This window comes from Mya arenaria, chromosome 17, assembly GCF_026914265.1.
Source record: "Mya arenaria isolate MELC-2E11 chromosome 17, ASM2691426v1".
Taxonomy (NCBI): domain Eukaryota; kingdom Metazoa; phylum Mollusca; class Bivalvia; order Myida; family Myidae; genus Mya; species Mya arenaria.
In genome coordinates, this window is record NC_069138.1 from 14,924,149 (window position 1) to 14,949,095 (window position 24,947).

A 24,947-nucleotide genomic window follows, 5' to 3' on the forward strand; every position below is an offset into this window, starting at 1 on the left:
CGGTTTCTACCATCAAAGGACTCACTGAGCACATCAATACTGGTTTCTACCCTCAAAGGACTCACTGAGCACATCAATACCAGTTTCTACCCTCAAAGAGACTCACTGAGTACATCAATACCAGTTTCTACCCTCAAAAGGACTCACTGAGTACATCAATACCGCTTTCTACCCTCAAAGAGACTCACTCAGCACATAAACACTGGTACCTACCCTCAAAGAGACTCACTCAGAGTACATCAATACTGGTTTCTACCCACAAATAGACTCACTGAGCACATAAACACTGGTATATACCCACAAAGAGACTCACTGAGCACATAAACACTGGTTTCTACCCTCAAAAGACTCACTGAGCACATCAATACTGGTTTCTACCCTCAAAGGACTCACTGAGTACATCAGTACCTGTTTCTACCCTCAAAGAACTCACTGACCACATCAATACAGGTTTCTACCCTGAGAGTCACTGAGTACATCAATAACGGTTTCTACCCTGAAAGAGACTCACTGAGTAATCAATACCGGTTTCTACCCTCAAAGGACTCACTGAGCACATCAATACCAGTTTCTACCCTCAAAGGAGTCACTGAGTACATCAATACTGGTTTCTACCCTCAAAGAGACTCTCTGAGTACATCAATACCGGTTTCTACCCTCAAAGGACTCACTGAGCACATCAATACTGGTTTCTACCCTCAAAAGGACTCACTGAATGCATCAATACCGCTTTCTACCTTCAAAGAGACTCACTGAGCACATAAACACTGGTTTCTACCCACAAAGAGACCCACTGAGCACATACACACTGGTATCTACCCACAAATTGACTCACTGAGCACATAAACACTGGTATCTACCATCAAAGAGACTCACTGAGCACATCAATACCGGTTTCTACCCTCAAAGGACTCACTGAGCACATCAATACTGGTTTCTACCCTCAAAGGACTCACTGAGCACATCAATACCAGTTTCTACCCTCAAAGGACTCACTGAGCACATCAATACCAGTTTCTAACCTGAAAGAAGTCACTGAGTACATCAATACCAGTTTCTACCCTCAAAAGGACTCACTGAGTACATCAATACCGCTTTCTACCCTCAAAGAGACTCACTCAGCACATAAACACTGGTACCTACCCTCAAAGAGACTCACTCAGAGTACATCAATACCGGTTTCTACCCACAAATAGACTCACTGAGCACATAAACACTGGTATATACCCACAAAGAGACTCACTGAGCACATAAACACTGGTTTCTACCCTCAAAAGACTCACTGAGCACATCAATACCGGTTTCTACCCTCAAAGGACTCACTGAGCACATCAATACCGGTTTCTACCCTCAAAAGAGTCACTGAGTACATCAATACCTGTTTCTACCCTCAAAGAGACTCACTGAGTACATCAATACCGGTTTCTACCCTCATAGGACTCACTGAGCACATTAATACTGGTATCTACCCACAAATAGACTCACTGAGCACATGAACACTTGTATCTACCCACAAATAGACTCACTGAGCACATAAACACTGGTATCTACCCACAAAGAGACTCACTGAGCACATAAACACTGGTTTCTACCCACAAAGAGACCCACTGACCACATACACACTGGTATCTACCCACAAATTGACTCACTGAGCACATAAACACTGGTATCTACCCTCAAAGAGACTCACTGAGTACATCAATACCGGTTTCTACCCTCAAAGGACTCACTGAGCACATCAATACTGGTTTCTACCCTCAAAGGACTCACTGAGCACATCAATACCAGTTTCTACCCTCAAAGGACTCACTGAGCACATCAATACCGGTTTCTACCCTCAAAGGACTCACTGAGCACATCAATACCGGTTTCTACCCTCAAAGGAGTCACTGAGTACATCAATACCTGTTTCTACCCTCAAAGAGACTCACTGAGCACATCAATACAGGTTTCGACCCTCAAAGGACTCACTGAGCACATCAATACCGGTTTCTACCCTCAAAGGACTCACTGAGTACATCAATACCTGTTTCTACCCTCAAAGAACTCACTGAGCACATCAATACAGGTTTCTACCCTGAACGGAGTCACTGAGTACATCAATAACGGTTTCTACCCTGAAACAGACTCACTGAGTAATCAATACCGGTTTCTACCCTCAAAGGACTCACTGAGCACATCAATACCAGTTTCTACCCTCAAAGGAGTCACTGAGTACATCAATACTGGTTTCTACCCTCAAAGAGACTCACTGAGCACATCAATACCGGTTTCTACCCTCAAAGGACTCACTGAGCACATCAATACCGGTTTCTACCCTCAAAGGACTCACTGAGCACATCAATACTGGTTTCTACCCTCAAAGGACTCACTGAGCACATCAATACCGGTTTCTACCCTTAAAGGACTCACTGAGCACATCAATACCGGTTTCTTCCCTCAAAGGACTCACTGAGCACATCAATACCGGTTTCTACCCTCAAAGGAGTCACTGAGCACATCAATACCGGTTTCTACCCTCAAAGGACTCACTGAGCACATCAATACCGGTTTCTACCCTCAAAGGACTCACTGAGCACATCAATACCAGTTTCTACCCTCAAAGGACTCACTGAGTACATCAATACCGGTTTCTACCCTCTAAGGACTCACTGAGTACATCAATACCGGTTTCTACCCTCAAAGAGACTCACTTAGTACATCAATACCAGTTTCTACCCTCAAAGAGCCTCACTGAGCACATAAACCCTGGTTTCTACTCTCAGAGGACTCACTGAGCACATCAATACCGGTTTCTACCCACAAATAGACTCACTGAGCACATAAACACTGGTATCTACCCTCAAAGAGACTCACTGAGTACATCAATACCGGTTTCTACCCTCAAAGGACTCACTGAGCACATCAAAAATGGTTTCTACCCTCAAAGGACTCACTGAGCACATCAATACCGGTTTCTACCCTCAAAGAGACTCACTGAGTACATCAATACCGGTTTCTACCCTCAAAGGACTCACTGAGCACATCAATAATGGTTTCTACCCTCAAAGGACTCACTGAGCACATCAAGACCGGTTTCTACCCTCAAAGACTTACTGAGCACATCAATACCGGTTTCTACCCTCAAAGGACTCACTGAGCACATCAATACCAGTTTCTACCCTCAAAGACTTACTGAGCACATCAATACCGGTTTCTACCCTCAAATGACTCACTGAGCACATCACTACCGGTTTCTACCCTCAAAGGAGTCACTGAGTACATCAATACCAGTTTCTACCCTCAAAGAGACTCACTGAGCACATCAATACAGGTTTCAACCCGCAAAGGACTCACTGAGCACATCAATACCGGTTTCTACCCTCAAAGGACTCACTGAGTACATCAATACCGGTTTCTACCCTCAAAGGACTCACTGAGCACATCAATACCGGTTTCTACCCTCAAAGGACTCACTGAGTACATCAATACCGGTTTCTACCCTCAAAGAGATTCACTGAGTACATCAATACCAGTTTCTACCCTGAAATGAGTCACTGAGTACATCAATACCGGTTTCTACCCTCAAAGAGACTCACTGAGCACATAAACACTGGTATCTACCCACAAATAGACTCACTGAGCACATAAACACTGGTATCTACCCACAAATAGACTCACTGAGCACATAAACACTGGTATCTACCCACAAATAGACTCACTGAGCACATAAACACTGGTATCTACCCACAAAGAGACTCACTGAGCACATAAACACTCGTTTCTACCCACAAAGAGACCCACTGACCACATACACACTGGTATCTACCCACAAAGAGACTCACTGAGCACATAAACACTGGTTTCTACCCACAAATAGACTAACTGAGCACATAAACACTTGTATCTACCCACAAAGAGACTCACTGAGCACATAAACACTGGTTTCTACCCACAAAGAGACCCACTGAGCACATACACACTGGTATCTACCCACAAATTGACTCACTGAGCACATACACACTGGTATCTACCCACAAAGAGACTCACTGAGCACATAAACACTGGTTTCTACCCACAAAGAGACTCACTGAGCACATAAACACTGGTAACTACCCACAAAGAGACTCACTGAGCACAAAAACACTGGTTTCTTCCCTCAAATAGACTCACTGAGCACATAAATACTGGTTTCTACCCACAAAGAGACTCACTGAGCACATAAACACTGGTATCTACCCACAAATTGACTAACTGAGCACATAAACACTGGTGTCTACCCTCAAAGAGACTCACTGAGCACATAAACACTGGTATCTGCCCACAAATAGACTTACTGAGCACATAAACACTGGTATCTACCCACAAATAAACTCACTGAGCACATCAATACTTGTATCTACCCACAAAGAGACTCACTGAGCACATAAACACTGGTTTCTACCCACAAACAGACTCACTGAGCACATAAACACTGGTATCTACCAACAAATAGACTCACTGAGCACATAAACACTGGTATCTACCCACAAATAGACTCACTGAGCACATCAATACTGGTTTCTACCCACAAATAGATTCACTGAGCACATTAACACTGGTATCTACCCACAAATAGACTCACTGAGCACATAAACACTGGTTTCTACCCTCATAGAGACTCACTGAGCACATAAACACTGGTATCTACCCACAAAGAGACCCACTGAACACATAAACACTGGTATCTTCCCACAAATAAACTCACTGAGCACATAAACACTGGTATCTACCCATAAAGAGACTCACTGAGCACATAAATACTGGTTTCTACTCTCAAAGAGACTCACTGAGCACATAAACACTGGTTTCTACCCACAAATAGACTCACTGAGCACATAAACACTGGTTTCTACCCACAAATAGACTCACTAAGCACATAAACACTGGTTTCTACCCACAAATAGACTCACTGAGCACATTAACACTGGTATCTACCCACAAAGAGACTCACTGAGCACATTAACACTGGTTTCTACCCACAAAGAGACTCACTGAGCACATAAACACTGGTTTCTACCCTCAAAGAGACTCACTGAGCACATAAACACTGGTTTCTACCCACAAAGAGACTCACTGAGCACATTAACACTGGTTTTTACCCACAAAGAGACTCACTGAGCACATAAACACTGGTTTCTACCCACAAAGAGACTCACTGAGCACATAAACACTGGTTTCTACCCACAAAGAGACTCACTTTGCACATAAACACTGGTATCTACCCACAAATAGACTCACTGAGCACATCAATACTGGTTTTAACCCTTAAAAAAAGAAATGAAATCAATAGTTATAAAAATCAGCATACAATTGTATTTACAATTACCCTAAAATAAATATTAAAAAGTGTCTTCTTTTTATTGTTCAATATCTTAATCTCTTAATGTTTTAATCGGTCATTTTTTCTTTTTTTTCACCCACAGTTGGTAAATAAACAGGAAGTGACAAAGGAACATAAATAGAATTGTATTATTTGATCAGTTGTTATTCATTCCTTTTTAGGCGTATAGGTGTTGCATATGTGTCAGCCACAGGATGTGCATTGGTTGTGGCACTCGGGCTCAAAGGGGGACTTGCAAAAGTGAGAAATATTTCGTTTTGAAAAATAGCTGGTTAAAGAAATATTGGTAGTTAAATACTTATGTTGCTATGAAAGAGTTCATGAATAAAAAAATCACTGGGTTTCTTATCTATTTTGAATTCCAGTTTTGGGAAAACATCTTATATCTGCATCTTTCAGAGGGCTTCGCCCCTGTTTCAGCGGTTTGTTCCATTTGCTGCTGTTGTTGCTGCTAACATGGTGAACATTCCACTTATGAGACAGAGGTGAGACAGCATGCCAATGACATTCAAAAACTATTCTAACCTGGTTTATAAGAGAGCTGTACTACTCACCCTATCATCGTGTTGGTGCCACCTTGGTTAAGGTTTTGCATGTAAGCACCTTTAGTCATTATCTCAGCAAAAGCATCATGTATTGCATTGAAACTTAAGATATGTTTTTCCAACTATCAAACCTACTCAAATAATTAAGTTAGCTAACACTACTTTAAAGATTATTCAAAAATATTTCAGCATGCACCTTATGTAATGCAATGAGACTTTATATAATGGTACTCTACAATCCATGACAACCACAAATTATCAAATATCCAAACACTTTTATTTTCACTACGCACAAAAGAGTTCCAGCAAAAAAATCATTTATACTTTATTTTATTTAACTGAGGTCAGAGAAAAAGCATCTACCATAGCCGCTCATGTAAGATAGGTTCATCCAAACCCTCGTGCAGGGTGTTTTGCGGAAACTCAGCAAACCTCATTTCCGCAAAACACCCTTCTGGATGAACCTATCTTACACTCTTGACCATGGAAGATACTTATAATCATGCATATATTGCAAATAATTATTTGACATAAAAATTTTGGTTAAGCCTTTGCATGTAAGCACACATGGTTAATAACTCAGCATATACTTGGTGTATTTCATTGAGACTTTATACAATGGTTCTCACTCAACCATCCAACTAACTTGAATAACTAAGTTAGATAACTGTATTTTGCATATAATGCACATAATGGCACTATATTATTTGACTTAGAAATTCTGGTTAAGGTTTTGCATGAAACCAAAATCTCAACAATTGATCATGTAATGCATTGGAAGTTTAAGTGCTCCCAACCATCCTACCTTCTTAATCAATCAAGTTAGATTTCTCTATCTTGCATATATTATAAATTTTGCAACTACTTCATGTGTTGCATTTAAACTTTAAACATGTGTGCAATCACATATGATAACTCTATCTTGCTTAAAATGTAAATTTTGCCCCTTCATTTTTTACTTCTTAAGATTTTGCAGGTAATGTAATTTTATTCATGCATGTTTCACCAAAACATTGCTATCCTCAAACTTAAACGCAGCGGAAAAGTCAAGCAAATCACTATATATATATTTTCAAATAGTTAATGTTGTTGTGCAAAAGTTATTAGGGTTGTATATAGATAATACACTAAACTGGCATGTGCAAATCGATTATGTTTGTAAAAATCTGAATAAGAAAATTGCACTTCTAAAAAATATAATATATTTCCTCACACCTGATACAAAAGGAATGTTTTACAATGCATATATTCTGCCAAATTTTGATTACGGCTGCTTGGTCTGGGGCAAGGGAACCAATTCATATGTGAATAAAATAAATAACTTACAAAAACGAATTGCAAAAATCATACTTGGTAAATCTAAACGAGATTCATCAACAAATCTATTTTAAGAACTAAAATGGCTAAACTTCTCGGATAGATGTAAATACCACGCAGCAGTATTAGTTTACAAGACGTTGAATAGCATGGCTCCATCATATATGTCAGAATTAGTAACAGTTTCAGACAATAATGTATATATGCTAAGATCAATGGCACACAAAGATATTGTTTTACAAACTAGACCTCGTACTAATTATATGAAAGCATCGTTTACATATTACAGCAGAATTGTTTGGAATAATATACCTTTGGAAATACGAGAATCAAAAAACTTTAATACGTATAAAATAAAGGTCAAACAGTACCTCATAGGAAACTTGTGATTATACAAATTGTGATGTTTTATTCATAATTATATTTAACTGAGAGTATCTGTCTAATATTGATTCAACATCATCATCATGTCATCATATGCATCATTATCGTCAGCATCAACAGCATACTTATAATCATCATCATCATCGTCATCGTTGTTAGCATCGTCTTCATGTTTGTCTTATGATTATTTGCCATATTTTCATTCTGTTTCAGAGGGCCATATCGAAAATAAGATTCTGTAGTTTTGTACATGATCTTAATATGTCACCTTCTTAAAATAAAGATATTATTATTATTATTATTATTATTAAGCCAGCTGTCTCTATGACAGTCTTAGTTTTGTTTTAAACAAAAAAAATCATACAAAATACTTTGCATACAGTGAAAATTGCAGAATTCAGCATCTTTGCATCTTATTGAAGTCTGTTTTTGACCTCAATAGCTTTTAAGACATATAGGATGAAAGGATACTTTTCTTGCATCATGTAATTTGACATCAGATACTGATGATGTAATTTACAGGAATGATTCATGATGAATATAGATACATTTATTTTGTATGATTTGTGTAAATTTATTAGCTGGCATTCAGGCCTATTGCCTATTGACCTGATGGGGTTTTAGATTCCATGTTGTGTTGTTCCAGTGAGTTGCTGGACGGTGTGAGTGTGTATGACCAGGCAGGTGTACGCGTCGGGGAGTCCCGCTACGCTGCCGTCAAGGGGATTTCCCAGGTTACGCTCAGCCGCATCCTCATAGCAGCACCCAGCATGTGTGAGTACAATGTACACAGCCACATTTAGATGAAACATATTCAGTGTGTTTTTATTTGTAAAACCTGTAAAAATTTAAATAAATAGAGCAAAAATATTTTTTACAGGTAATTTTGACTTTAAGGAACAATGCATGGTTTCCAATGAATTTGATTTGGGGAAATTACATTCAATGACCCCAGCATTTTTTTAAAAACTGCATTTATCAAGCTTGGATCAGATTTTTCAATCACTGAAAAGCTTGTTATGATTTATGGAATTTTCTAATGAAGTGTACTGTATTGAGTAATTATCCAGATAAGCTTGTAATTTGTGTTATTGATATCCAGATAAGCTTGTACTGTGTGTTGTTGATATCCAGATAAGCTTGTACTGTATGTCATTAATGTCCAGATAAGCTTGTACTGTATGGTGTTGATATCCAGATTAGCCTTTACTGTATGTTGTTGATTTACAGATAAGCTTGTACACTATGTTGTTGATATCCTGTTAAGATTGTACTGTATGTTGTTGATATCCAGAAACGCTTGTACTGTATGTTGTTTATATCCAGATAAGCTTGTACTGTATGTTGTTTATATCCAGATAAGCTTATATTGTATGTTGTTCGTTTACAGATAAGCTTGTACAGTATGTCGTTGATATCCTAATACCCTTGCACTGTATGTCATTGCTATCAAGAAAAGCTTTATCTGTATGCTATTGATATCCAGATAAGCTTGCACTGTATGTTGATGATATCCAGATAAGCTTGCACTGTATGTTGTTGGTATCAAGGTATGCTTGCACAGTATGTTGTTGATATCCAGATATGCTTGCACTGTATGTCATTGATATCCAGTAAAGCTTGCACTATATGTCGTTGATACCCAGAAAACCTTATACAGTATGTTGTTGATATCCAGATAAGCTTGTACAGTATGTCGTTGATATCCAGATAAGTTTGTACTGTATGTTGTGATATCCAGATAAGCTTAATGAGTTATTATCCAGATAAGCTTGAACTGTATGTTGTTGATATCCAGATAGGCTTGTACAGTATGTTGTTGATATCCAGTTAAGATTGTACTGTATGTTGTTTATATCCTGAAAAGCTTGTACTGTATGTTGTGATTTTCAGATAAGCTTAATGAGTTATTATCCAGATAAACTCGTACTGTATGTTATTGATTTTAAGGTAAACGTGTACAGTATCTTGTTGATATCCAGATAAGCTTGTACTGTATGTCATTGATATCCAGATAAGCTTGCACTGTATGTCATTGATATCCAGATAAGCTTGTACTGTATGTCATTGATATCCAGATAAGCTTGTACAGTATGTATGTTGTTGATATCCAGATAAGCTTGTACTGTGTATTATTGATACCCAGATAAGCTTGTACTGTGTCATTGATATATAGATCATCTTGTACAGTATGTTGTTGATATCCAGATAAGCTTGTACAGTATGTTGTTGATATCCAGATAAGCTTGTACTGTATGTTGTCGATATCCAAATAAGCTTGTACAGTATGTTTTTATGCCCCCGAAAGTGGGCATATTAAAATTGCACTGTCCCTCCGTCCGTCCGTCCGTGTGTCCGGCTCAGTAACTCTTGTCTGGGCTGTAACTTTCCCTTGTATGGACAGATTTTAAAATAACTTGCCACATGTGTTCCACGCACCAAGACGACGTGCCGCGTGCAAGACCCGTGTTCCTACCTCTAAGGTCAAGGTCACACTTAGTGTTTATTCACAATGGAGTGCTGCATATAGGACATAGAGTATAGGTTGTTGTGTCCGGGCTGTAACTTTCCCTTGTATGGACAGATTTTAAAATGACTTGACACATTGTTCCACATACCAATACGACATGTCGCGAGCAAGAACCGTGTCCCTACCTCTAAGGTCAAGGTCACACTTAGTGTTTATTCACAATGGAGTGCTGCATATAAGGACATAGAGTATAGGTTGTCGTGTCCGGGCTGTAACTTTCCCTTGTATGGACAGATTTTAAAATAACTTGCCACATGTGTTCCACATACCAAGACGACGTGTCGTGTGCAAGACCAGTTTCCCTACCTCTAAGGTCAAGGTCACACTTAGGTGTTTATTCACAATGGAGTGCTGCATATATAAGGACAAAGAGTATAGGTTGTCATGTCCGGGCTGAAACTTTCTCTTGTATGGACAGATTTTAAAATGACTTGCCACATGTGTCCGACATACCAACATGACGTGTCACATGCAAGACCCATGTCCCTATCTCTAAGTTCAAGGTCACACTTAGTGTTTATTCACAATGAAATGCTGCTTATAAGGACATAACAGTGTAGGTTGTCAAGTATGGGTGGTATTTTTTATGTTTAGATGCAATTTAAAATAACTCGCCATATGTATTTGACACCTAAAGGCAAGATCAACTTTTCATATACTGACCTTGTTCATAGGTCAATGTCACATTTGGGGGCATTCGTAACATTCTGTGACAGCTCTTGTTGATTTACAGATAAGGTTGTACAGTATGTTGTTGTTATCCAGATAAGCTTTTACTGTATGTTGTTGATATCCAGATAAACTTAATGAGTTATTCTTCATATAAGCATTTACTGTAAGGAGTTTTTTTAATCCAGTGCTGTTACCTGTGCTGATTGAGGGTCTGGAGAAGAAGGCATGGTTCCGTCGTCGGCCATTCCTTAATGCCCCACTTCAGGTCCTTGTGTCTGGGGCTATGTAAGTAGCCTCTACCCCATTCATGGGGAGACATTGTTTTTGCCCTGTCCGTTAGTCGTTCAGTCAGTCAGTCGTTCAGTCAGTCAGTCAGTCAGTCAGTCAGTCCGTTCGTCCGTCTGTCCGTCCGTCCGTCTGTACGTCACACTTCGTTTCGGCTCTATAGAATGCTTAGACCCAGGAACTTCATACTTTGTATGCTAATTGGTGATGACCCGTATTGATTTTGAGATCACTAGGTCAAAGATCAAGGTTACCTTCAGGTAAAAAACGATATGTTAGTGGTGACCTTAAGCTTAAAAATGGTTTCTGCTCAATAACTTAAGACTAGGGATGCAAACGAATGGCAAAGTTGATATTCAAATATTTGGTAATTCTTTCGAACGAATATTTAATAAACAAAATACATCTTTTAAAAGTTGTAGTAAACTATCATAATATTCGCTAAAGTAATAGCGTTGCATTTTAGTCCTTCTTTGTTGTAACCACTACGCGCAGCGGGCCCTGAATCTCACCAAAGGAGCCTCTGAAATTTCTCTTTTCAGAAAGACAGAAAGTAATACATTATGAACAAAGAAAAAGCAAAATATTTTAATTTATATTCCTCTGCCTTCATATTTGTAAACAACGTAAACTCTGGTCAAATAGCGCCAATGGAAGGTCTTTCTGTAGTACGAGCAGCCTCTTTCTGGGATTGATATCTACTATATAAAACTATGGAAAAACCAAACCAACTCAGGAACTAGTTTATTCCTTAATCTGCAAAGGCATTCAAATTCACCGAAAAAAATTGAATTTGTGTGTCACTTGTTTTATTAAGCCAGTTATTGTAAAATTACGGGGTCTTTTTATGGTACCCGACGATATGTCCCTAAATAACATATGGCACATGTTTACTGTATCACATTGACACCTCTGGCATCATTGGCCAACTGTTGTAAAAACTAGACAAACAAACTTTAAACAAAACAACAGAGTTGTAGGCAAAAGGTTTATTATTTTATCTATTTGACAACAAAACATCAAATATTCAAATACCAATTTTGACATTTGAATACCAAACGATTGATTGAATATTCGAATATTCGAATGTTCGTTTGCATCCCTACTAAACAACATTGGCACCCAGGAACTTCATACTTGGTAGACTAGTTGGTTATGCCCAGCCTTTTTGAGGTTTTAGGACTGTTGAATGTCTGTCGTCTGTTCATGATCTGTTGGCATCATTAAAAACATTACAATTCCCTGTGAAAGAGATGCTGTGGACAGTTTAAGCTTGGCACAAAAATGGTTCAGTTATGTGACAGAATCTATTTTCATTTGACGCTTTAAACTACCTAAGCACTGGATTCTTCTGGAACTGTTAAGTCATCTAAATTTGATAGTAATTCTGATATCAATAAAGCAAATCTAATTGATTAGAGCCTTGGCGAAATGAAGCCAAGCAACAAATCAAAGTGTGAAACCCTTACTAGGGACAGCGAAAAATTACATCAAGCTCGGAGAAATATTGGTCTTCAAGATATTGAACCATTCGATCAAATTTAATATGAACATATAGTGGGAAAAGATCAGACCTTGTGATCCGGCTCAGGCGAACGAGGATATTTAGCCATGCGAGTTTTGACTGTATTTGTTTTAAATATGTTATTTAAACTACTTTCATTGCCTGTACTTTCTGTTCACTATCTGTTGATCCCGTGTCCTTGTTGCAGGCTGCTAGTGATGGTGCCAGTTGGCTGTGCAATCTTCAATCAAAGGAGGTAAAACAAAAATTAGCAGAATGTATAAAATAGCCTATATATACACTCAAATATTATGTCTCCCTTTGCACAAGGACACTCTACAATGTCTATAGCTAATTCAGTATTGATACATGGTACAAATGACACGATATATATACTTGACCTAGCTACACACTGCCTCAATAAGAAATTTGTTGTCAAATTTTGAAGACTATTGTCAATTTGCTATTTGATATGGACTGCCCAAATATGATTTATGCCTTTAGTGCATTTAGCCACAACTTTGCACAGCATAACACATCCAAGTAACACATGCATCCAGCATACTTTTCAGAAATGAAACAAGCAAATAGAAACAGAGTTAACAATTTCTTTATGTAGCAAGTGATAACAGAACTGAAAAAATGATGGAACTGAAAAAAATAACTGGGAAGCATGATATGCCCTCCTGCCATGAGCCTACATATTCCCTCCCTAGCACCATTGGCCTACATATTGCCTCCCTGCCATGAGCCTACATATTCCCTCCCTAGCACCATGGGCCTACATATTGCCTCCCTGCCATGAGCCTACATATTGCCTCCCCAGCACCATGGGCCTACATATTCCCTCCCTAGCACCATGGGCCTACATATTGCCTCCCTGCCATGAGCCTACATATTCCCTCCCCAGCACCATGGGCCTACGTATTGCCTCCCTAGCACCATGAGCCTACATATTCCCTCCCTTGCACCATTGGACTACATATTGCCTCCTTGGCACCATGGGCCTGCATATTGCCTCCCCAGCACCATGGGCCTATGTATTGCCTCCCTGCCTTGGGCCTTCATATTGCCTCCCCAGCACCATGGGCCTATATCTTGCCTCCCTGCCATGAGCCTACATATTGCCTCCCCAGCACCATGGGCCTACATATTGCCTCCCTGCCATGGGTCTACATATTGCATCCCTGCCATGAGCCTACGTATTGCCTCCCCATCACCATGGGCCTACATATTGCCTCCCCAGCACCATGACCTACATATTGCCTCCACATCACCATGGGCCTACATATTGCCTCCCCAGCACCATCGGCTACATATTGCCTCACTGCCATGAGCCTACATATTGCCTCCCCAGCACCATGGGCCTACATATTCCCTCCCCAGCACCATGGGCCTACGTATTCCCTCCCCAGCACCATGAGCCTACATATTCCCTCCCTAGCACCATCGGCTACATATTGCCTCACTGCCATGAGCCTACATATTGCCTCCCCAGCACCATGGGCCTACATATTGCCTCCCTGCCATGAGCCTACATATTGCCTCCCCAGCACCATGGGCCTACATATTGCCTCCCTGCCATGAGCCTACATATTCCCTCCCTAGCATCATGGGCCTACATATTGCCTCCATGCCATGAGCCTACATATTGCCTCCCCAGCACCATGGGCCTACATATTGCCTCCCTGCCATGAGCCTACATATTGCCTCCCCAGCACCATGGGCCTACGTATTGCCTCCCTGCCTTGGGCCTGCATATTGCCTCCCCAGCACCATGGGCCTACATATTGCCTCCCCAGCAACATGGGCCTACATATTGCCTCCCTTGCACCATTTAACTACATATTGCCTCCCTAGCACCATGGGCCTACATATTGCCTCCCTGACACCATGGGCCTACATATTGCCTCCCCAGCAACATGGGCCTACATATTACCTCCCTTGCACCATTGGACTACATATTGCCTCCCTGGCACCATGGGCCTGCATATTGCCTCCCTGACACCATGGGCCTACATATTGCCTCCCCAGCAACATGGGCCTACATATTACCTCCCTTGCACCATTGGACTACATATTGCCTCCCTGGCACCATGGGCCTGCATATTGCCTCCCTGGCACCATGGGCCTACATATTGCCTCCCCAGCAACATGGGCCTACATATTGCCTCCCTTGCACCATTGGACTACATATTGCCTCCCTGGCACCATGGGCCTGCATATTGCCTCCCCAGCACCATGGGCCTATGTATTGCCTCCCTGCCTTGGGCCTTCATATTGCCTCCCCAGCACCATGGGCCTATATCTTGCCTCCCTGCCATGAGCCTACATATTACCTCCCCAGCACCATGGGCCTACGTATTGCCTCCCTGCCTTGGGCCTGCATATTGCCTCCCCAGCACCATGGGCCTACATATTGCCTCCCCAGCAACATGGGCCTACATATTGTCTCCCTTGCACCATTGGACTACATATTGCCTCCCTGGCACCATGGGCCTACATATTACCTCCCTTGCACCATTGGACTACATATTGCCTCCCTGGCACCATGGGCCTGCATATTGCCTCCCCAGCACCATGGGCCTACATATTGCCTCCCCAGCAACATGGGCCTACATATTGCCTCCCTTGCACCATTGGACTACATATTGCCTCCTTGGCACCATGGGCCTGCATATTGCCTCCCCAGCACCATGGGCCTATGTATTGCCTCCCTGCCTTGGGCCTTCATATTGCCTCCCCAGCACCATGGGCCTATATCTTGCCTCCCTGCCATGAGCCTACATATTGCCTCCCCAGCACCATGGGCCTACATATTGCCTCCCTGCCATGGGTCTACATATTGCATCCCTGCCATGAGCCTACGTATTGCCTCCCCATCACCATGGGCCTACATATTGCCTCCCCAGCACCATGACCTACATATTGCCTCCACATCACCATGGGCCTACATATTGCCTCCCCAGCACTATGGGCCTACATATTGCCTCCCTTGCACCATTGGACAACATATTGCCTCCCTGGCACCATGGGCCTACATATTGCCTCCCTGACACCATGGGCCTACATATTGCCCCCCCCCCCCCCCAGCACCATGGGCCTACATATTGCCTCCTCAGTACCATGGGCCTACATATTGCCTCCAAAGCACCATTGGCCTACATATTGCCTCCCTGGCACAATGGACCTATATATTGCCTCCCTTGCACCATTGGACTATATATTGCCTCCCTGGCACAATGGACCTATATATTGGCTCCCTTGCACCATTGGACTACATATTGCCTCCCTGGCACAATGGACCTATATATTGCCTCCCTTGCACCATGGGCCTACATATTGCCTCCCTTGCACCATGGGCCTACATATTGCCTACCTTGCACAATGAGCCTACGTATTGCCTCCCCAGCACCACGGGCCTACATATTGCCTCCAAAGCACCATTTACCTACATATTGCCTCCCCCGCACCATGGGCCTACATATTCGATTTGAGTCTCACAAGGGGCTTGTTCTGACATGGCCGGTTGCCGACCCAGCAGCTAGTTAAATCGAGGGGTACAGATTGCCTTCCTGCCAGGCGCCTGGCATTTGGGATAAGGAATCGGAGTAAAGATGATTACGAATGAAGGTGTCTGATAAGCCCGATGGGCTGGCCCTTAACTAAGATGGGTGACACTATAATAAACAAACACTTAACTTTCATTGCCTCCCTGGCAACATGGGCTTACATATTGCCTCCCTTGCACCATTGGACTACATATTGCCTCCCTGGCACAATTGACCTTCATATTGCCTCCCTTGCACCATTGGCCTACATGTTGCCTCCCTGGCACCATGGACCTTCATATTGCCACCCTTGCACCATGGGCCTACATATTGCCATCCTTGCACCATTGGCCTACATATTGCCACACTTGCACCATGGGCCAACATATTGCCTCCCTGGTAACATTGACTTACCTATTGCCTCCCTGGCACAATGGGCCTACATATTGCCTCTCTGGCACAATGTGCCTATATATTGCCTCCCCAGCATCGTGAGCCTTCATATTGCCTCCCTTGCACCCTGCGCCTGTTTATTTCCTACCTGGCACAATGGGCCTACATATTGCCTCCCTGGCACAATGTGCCAACACATTGTTTCCCTGGCACCATTGGCCTACAAATTGCCTTCCTGCAACAATGGACCTACATATCCCCAGCACCGTGAGCCTACATATTGCCTCCCTGGCACCATGGGCCTACATATTGTCTCCCTGGCACAATTAGCCTACATATTGCCTCCCTAACACCATGGGCCTACATATTGCCACCCTTGCAACATGGGACTAGATTTTGCCTCCTTGGCACCATTAGCCTACATATTGCCTCCCCAGCACTGTGAGCGTACATATTGCCTCCCTGGCACAATGGGCCTACATATTGCCTCCCCAGCACTGTGAGCGTACATATTGCCTCCCTGGCACCATGGGCCTACATTTTGCCTCCTTGGCACCATTGGCCTACATATTGCCTCCCTAACACCATGGGCCTACATATTGCCACCCTTGCAACATGGGCCTACATTTTGCCTCCTTGGCACCATTGGCCTACATATTGCCTCCCCAGCACTGTGAGCGTACATATTGCCTCCCTGGCACAATGGGCCTACATATTGCCTCCCCAGCACTGTGAGCGTACATATTGCCTCCTTGGCACCATTGGCCTACATATTGCCTCCCTAACACAATGGGCCTACATATTGCCTCCCCAGCACTGTGAGCGTACATATTGCCACCCTTGCAACATGGGCCTACATTTTGCCTCCTTGGCACCATTGGCCTACATATTGCCTCCCCAGCACTGTGAGCGTACATATTGCCTCCCTGGCACAATGGGCCTACATATCACCACCCTTGCACCATGGGCCTACATATTTTCTCCCCAGCACCACTTGCCTACATATTGCCTCCCTGGCACCATTAGCCTTCCTATTGCCTCCCTTGCACCATTGGCCTACAACTTGCCTTCCTGACACAATGGGCTTACATAATTGCCTCCCTTGCACAATGGGCCTAATATTGCCTCCCTTGCACCAAGGGCCTACATATTGCCTCCCTAGCACAATGGGCCTAATATTGCCTCCCAAGCATCATTGGCCTATATATGGCCTACCCAGCACCATGGGCCTTCATATTGCCACCTTTGCACCATGGGCCTACATATTGCCACCTTTGCACCATGGGCCTACATATTGCCACCCTTGCACCATGGGCCTACATATTGCCACCCTGGCACCATGGGCCTACATATTGCTGCCTGGCACAATTGACCTACATATTGCCTCCCTTGCACAATTGGCCTACATATGGTCACCCTTGCACCATGGGCCTACATATTGCCTCCCTGGCACAATTGACCTACATATTGCCTACCTTGCACAATGGGCCTAATATTGCCTCCCTTGCACCATGGGCCTACATATTGCCTCCCCAGCACCATGGGCCTTCATATTGCCACCCTTGCCCAATTGGCCTACATATTGCCTCCTCAGCACCATGGACCTACACATTGCCTCACTTGCATCGTGGGCCTACACATTGCCTCCCCATCACCATGGGCCTACATATTGCCTCCACAGCACCATGGGCCTTCATATTGCCACCCTTGCACCATGGGCCTACATATTGCCTCCCCAGCACCATGGGCCTTCATATTGCCACCCTTGCACCATGGGCCTACATATTGTCCCCCCAGCACCATGGGCCTACATATTGCCTCCCCAGCACAATGGGCCTACATATTGCCACCCTTGCACAATTAGCCTTCATATTGCCTCCCTTGCACAATGGACCTATTTCATATGAAGAAAAATCAGGGTCTAGCTGTGAAGTCTATGAAAATAGTTCATGATGAACAAGTCAGAAACCAAGTTTAACATGAATAGATATTATGAAGATATAAGTAAATTTAACATGTATTAATTGTCAATTTTTTTTTAGCGCATCAGTGTTTTAAAACATTCAATTGGAAGATAAGCTTTACTTTATATGTTTGTTTTGTGTCTGCATGCAGCAACTGAATGTTAACTTTACTTTTGAGAGATGTACAAGTTGTTGTATTTTTCCAGCTGCATACCGTCCTCCCGCCTGAAAACTATAGACAGACTGGACATGAAAGAGATTGAGAGCAGATACGGCCATTTGCCAGAGTATGTCTACTTCAACAAGGGACTCTAGATCTACCATATGCAACATATTTTACTGAGGGCCATTTTTCTTTAAAAAATTTGATTAACCAATTAAATGGCTATTATTTGCCTGTTTTGGAATTATTATATTGACACTGAATACTGAATAGCATTTAGAATTGAAAAAAAACAACACCATACAATAGATATTTTTAATAACTTGCAAATTTGAAGTATAAAAAAGAGTAAATAATTGTGCTGTTGTAAAACAATCATTTTATGGACACAATTAAGGAACCTAATATGTGGACAGAAACAAAATGATCAATAACTTATCATGCAGTCTGAAATCAAAATGAATTTTATGCCAATATTTATTGATGTCTATTTGCAATAAATTGGTACATGTAAATAAATATAATCATGTTTTTGCCAAAACTTGTGAACTAGATATAAGAATTATTTGTTTCACTTAAAGTATAAATGAGCTAGTTTGATGATGGAACCATTCAAGCGTAGTGATCAGGTCAGCGGTTAGTTTGATAATGGAACCATTCAAGCGTAGTGATCAGGTCAGCGGCTAGTTTGATAATGGAACCATTCAAGCGTAGTGATCAGGTCAGCGGCTAGTTTGATAATGGAACCATTCAAGCGTAGTGATCAGGTCAGCGGCTAGTTTGATAATGGAACCATTCAAGCGTAGTGATCAGGTCCGCGGCTAGTTTGATAATGGAACCATTCAAGCGTAGTGATCAGGTCAGCGGCTAGTTTGATAATGGAACCATTCAAGCGTAGTGATCAGGTCAGCGGTTAGTTTGATAATGGAACCATTCAAGTGTAGTGATCAGATCAGCGGCTAGTTTGATAATGGAACCATTCAAGCGTAGTGATCAGGTCAGCGGTTAGTTTGATAATGGAACCATTCAAGCGTAGTGATCAGGTCAGCGGCTAGTTTGATAATGGAACCATTCAAGCGTAGTGATCAGGTCAGCGGTTAGTTTGATAATGGAACCATTCAAGTGTAGTGATCAGGTCATCGGTTGCCCAATATGTTTAATCAATATAAAAGCCATTGCTTATGAGTAAACTGTGTGAAATAAATAACTGAAAAAGAATACCATTTCAAAGTAGCTAAAGGTTCGATTGTATTGCTTTTGTTTTAATTTGCATCTGGAAATGAACATTAAAATAACATATTGTGCTACTTTCACAATTTGTTTATGACATTTGTTCTTCTTCTCCTTATACATGTATCTTCTTAAGATAGCCAATTTCATACCAAATTGATCTTGGTTAACCTAGGAATCCAAAATTGTATTTAAATGTTCTAGATTGCCAAACTTCATTTGAATCTCTATTGTTTTACTAAGCATTCTGTGTAATATATGATGTTTACATAATACTGGATCATACCATATTTTGTTGAACACTTGTTTATAAGGGGGGCTTCAATATGTAAGATAAAATAGTATGAATATTATAGTACTATAATTTAAATATGTATTTATAAAGGTTTTTTTTGTTTGTTATTTTTAGCTCGTCTGTTTGTGTGTTTGCTATTGCTATAGCGATGGCGTTCTCCTTGTTTGAGTCTTTCAAAGAATGGATTCGTTGTCATAACTCAATTGTTACAGATAAATGATGAATGTTAAATGTGTACTCATTTTGTCCTAACGTATTTGAAGAGTTGTGACCCTTCATTTAAGATATTAATCTGTATTATGTTTCTTTTATTGAAGAAATGTTTTGGGGAGGTTTTGGTCTGGCAGGTGGTACACATAACTTTTCCCTCCGGAATAGTAACATTTCTTCTCAACTCTCATTGCTACCAATAAGGCCAGAGCCAAGCTAACGCTGTTATTCACTGAATCAGTCAAGCTAAAATCGCTGTTTTCTGTCAATAATGTCCTAGTGAAACTCACGTTGCTGTTTTTGTCAATAATTAGCAGTGTATTATCTGTAAATAAGGTCGCAGTGAAGCAAATACTGCTATATTGTGTCAAAAAGGTCTCCGTCTAACTAAGGCTGCTATTTTTTAGCATTTGAAACATCCAGAATGTATCGATATTTGTTAATACACCATAAACTTGTATAGAACTTGTAAGACTTCTTCACACCAAAATTAGAAATTGAACATTAAATTAAATTGCCGTCAGAGTGAGGATGTTATGTTTATGCATGTGATATTATTAGTTGAAACACTTTACACCGTGTTTATATGTATACATCATATAATACATTTTATGGATTCATGGACTTCCTTTTGATAAAGTGTTCAAGAAAACCAGATTGTTTAGAAAGAGAATGTCGTTGTCCAGGTAGACGTCAACCAAGTGGGGCTAGAGAAAATGAACACAATGACTTATTCATGTAGATATAAATGATTATATAAAGATCGTTAATTGATATTTGAGACTTAGAACCGGATTGAGCTATTCGGGCAATACTAAAAGGCTGACCAAATGGCTGCCCATATAGATAAAGAGGGAAAAGGCTGACCAGGCCAAAAAAGGCTGACCAGGAAAATAAAATAGAATTAAAAAGATGTTTTTAATAAAACAAAATAACTTTTATGTTTTTATAAGTATATATTCATTAAGAGTATTGTAATTTTATATGTTTTTTTTAAATGAGTTAAGAAATAGGAATTGACTTTACTCCTGCTTATGTATGCAGATGATATGGCTTTGATAGCTGAATCTCCGGAAGATCTACAGGAAAGTTTGAATGCGCTTAAAAACTATTGCGATAAATGGGGATTACAAGTCAATACCGACAAAACAAAGGTCATCGTTTTTAAAAAGAGAGGTCGTTTGAGACAAGGTGAAAAATGGACATATGACAATGTTAACTTAGATACAGTAAATGAATTCAATTATCTAGGAATGGTGTTCAGCTCAGTGGATCGTTCGCTTTAAATCAGAATATGCTAACGGGAAAAGGCCTTAAGGCTATGAACACGCTTATGTCAAATTTAAAATCATTTAACTTTACACCCAAAACATGTTGTCAACTTTTTGATGCATTTGTTAGCTCAATATTGAATTATTCATGTGAAGTTTGGGGTTATGTGAAGTCTCAGGAAGTAGAGAGGCTGCATTTAAGATTTTGTAAACGACTACTAAACGTTAAACTTTCCACAAGTAACTGCAGCGTTTACGGAGAACTTGGTCGATACCCATTGCATATAAATCGGTATATACGGCTAATTAAAGACTGGCTTAAGGTCGTCAATACAGACAATTGTATTATTAAATCTTTGTACGATCTATCATATATCGACTTTGTTAATGGAAAACATAATTGGTGTAGCAATATTAAGAATATTCTCGACAAATTTGGTTTCACTTATATATGGAATAATCCAGACATTGTTATTACTAAGCAGTTTATACCTACATGTATGTTTAAGCAGACAGTTATAGACAATTTCATGCAAGAATGGCGAGAGAGTCTACAAAATAATGGTGTATTGACAGTGTACAAACATTTAAAACATAACCTTGAATACGAACAATATCTGGACATTGTTACAAACAAATCACTGCGTAGCTGTTTAACGAGGATGCGTGTATCTGGTCACAAATTACGTGTGGAAACTGGACGATATGGACCGCAACGTGTCAATAGAGAAGATAGACAATGCGTATTATGTGTTAATGCTTTAAGAGACATTGAAGATGAGTTTCATTTTATTTTAAAATGTGATTGTTACAAAGACATTAGGAAACGTTATATAAGCAAGTATTACACTAGAAACCCGAGTATGTGGAAATTGATTGAGTTGTTTTCATCAAATAAAAGATCGGTGTTAAATCGATTGTGTACATATATAAGCAAAGCTAATGAAATAAGAAATTTGCTTATAAATACTATCCTTTAATTACACTTGTTTGTATTAATATGTTTTGTTTCTGTATTATTTGTATTTATTTACCATCATTTTGTGTTATAATTATTTGTATGGATGAGAAACAATATGTTTAAATCCAAATAAATCATCTTTCTGTTCTGTTCTGTTCTGTTCTATAATAGAAGGATACAGTTGATCATTTGTGAAACTTAATGACATAATGTAATTGGAAACATGTATTTCTTATCGCTGACCAACATAGTCAGCCTTTTTCGAACACTTACATAGCGTAATATCTTATCGCTGACCAACATGGTCAGCCTGTATTTGTTATGTTATTCGCTGACTATCACGATCCGCCTTTTTCGAAACTCTAACTCACAAGGATAGTAGATAGTAGATGTTGTTTAATTCGGAAATAAAATATTAAAAAGGTAATGTTAATACATGTATGATACAATAGAAGGATACAGTTGATCATTTATAAAACTTAATGACATCATGTAATTGGAAACATGTATTTCTTATCGCTGACCAACACGGTCAGCCTGTATTTGTTATGTTATTCGCCGACTATCACGGTCCGCCTTTTTCGAAACTCTAACTAACAACGATAGTAGATGTTGTTTAATTCGGAAAGAAAATATTTAAAAAGTAATGTTAATACATGTATGATAAAATAGAATGATTTGTAAAACTTAATGACATATGAGCAAAAGAATAAAAATTATTTAATCGACAGCATGGGAAACGAACGACGTGATGATAGAATTAATCCGGATGGGCTAAAAATTCAACTATCGCAGATTTATGGGGAAAATGAAGACTGTCTAAATATCGTTGTACCTACAGTCAAAAAACAAGACAATTCAATAGATTGTGGCTTATATGCCATTGCACATGCAACATCTTTTTGTTTTCGGCAAAACCCGTGTTTCGATTTAATATTTAATTCATTAAAACTGCGTGATCATTTATTAGAATGCTTAGAAAAAGAAGAAATGTCTGAATTTCCAATCACTTCCAAGACAATCAGTGGATGGCGAAAAAATCATTAAAATTGAAAACTATTGTGTATGTAATTTGCCAGAATGCTTAGGCGACCAAGTGCAATGTGATAACTGACTGAACAATTACAACTTAGGCTCAGACATTTACGTATTCAGTAACTCGATCAATCCTTCATTCAATCTTGTGATCGATGCATCATTCTTTCATTTATTTAACCATTAAATCAATCGATCAATCAATCAAATGGGCCATGACAAGAGCACCTCCACGTGATGTGGCCTGGATGAAGAAGGATACTTTTTCTTACAAAAACGTGAAAAAAATGAAGACTGTCTAAATATCGTTGTACCTACAGTCCAAAAACAAGACAATGCAATAGATTATGGCTTATATGCCATTTATTTAACCATTAACTCAATCAATAAATCAATCAATCAATCAATCAATGGATACTTTTTCTTACAAAAACGTTACGAAAAGTCATCCATCTTCAACTAAACGCTCTTATTATTTATAATATATCAATAATATATTAATTATAATAATTTAAATAGTACACAGAAATAAATAAAACAACAAAAAAATAATAAAATATTAAAAGAAATCCATTCTCATTTTTCTGGTCAGCCTTTTCTGGCCTGGTCAGCCTTTTCCCTCTATATCTATATTGGCAGCCATTTGGTCAGCCTTTTAGCACGACCCGAGCTATTCCAACAACCATTTAATTTGACTTGTCGAGTTTTAAGTGTCTTTCATTTATAAGCAAAAAAATAACTCGTGAAACTCCAACTTAAGAAAATGATTTTTTTTTAAGACAAGCTCATAATCAGAGTATGGATCTTGGATCAACCGCAGATTTTGCCTAAAAAGCTGCAAAAATTCTACCAAAATTCGAACCAGTGAGAAGAATAGATGAAATCATGAAAATTATTAAATAAATAAATAATTAGCGACCAGAGCAGTAAGTAACGTGAAAGTAGTTTAACAAAGCGAATCTAAAATTGTGATCATGGTGGAGGTAATCTGTTTTGGGTTTACTAAAATCGATCACCGCGAAATACAGTAGCATATTCACAAAAGCATGACTTGTTACAAATCGAATGCGGAGCTGAGCGGACAGAAGATCCATTTTTTAGACAACTAGTATTCTGTGGTGTTCAATTCTGGTATGTCAACATGAATCTACAGCGTGGTGACTGGTACATTTTAAACTACTGGCATATTGGCGTCTGCTGAAATGTTAGGTCTTCTATATTTTTGGACAATTCATATAAAGAGCATTTTTGACTAAAATAAGGTTATTTTTGATG

The 24,947-nt window shown here is 40.1% G+C and overlaps 1 protein-coding gene across 1 annotated transcript in view; it reads left to right on the forward strand.

The window, feature by feature from the left end:
* Positions 1 to 20,301, forward strand: part of LOC128224859 (sideroflexin-2-like) — a 44,889-nt gene extending 24,588 nt beyond the window's left edge. Inside the window, exons 5-10 of the mRNA XM_052934940.1 lie at positions 5,524 to 5,602; positions 5,762 to 5,847; positions 8,255 to 8,382; positions 10,996 to 11,095; positions 12,808 to 12,855; positions 18,714 to 20,301. Of these exons, the coding sequence (XP_052790900.1) occupies positions 5,524 to 5,602; positions 5,762 to 5,847; positions 8,255 to 8,382; positions 10,996 to 11,095; positions 12,808 to 12,855; positions 18,714 to 18,822 (550 nt within the window). The 3' untranslated portion in view covers positions 18,823 to 20,301. The remainder of the gene's footprint in view (positions 1 to 5,523; positions 5,603 to 5,761; positions 5,848 to 8,254; positions 8,383 to 10,995; positions 11,096 to 12,807; positions 12,856 to 18,713) is intronic.
* Positions 20,302 to 24,947: the final 4,646 nt, after the last annotated feature.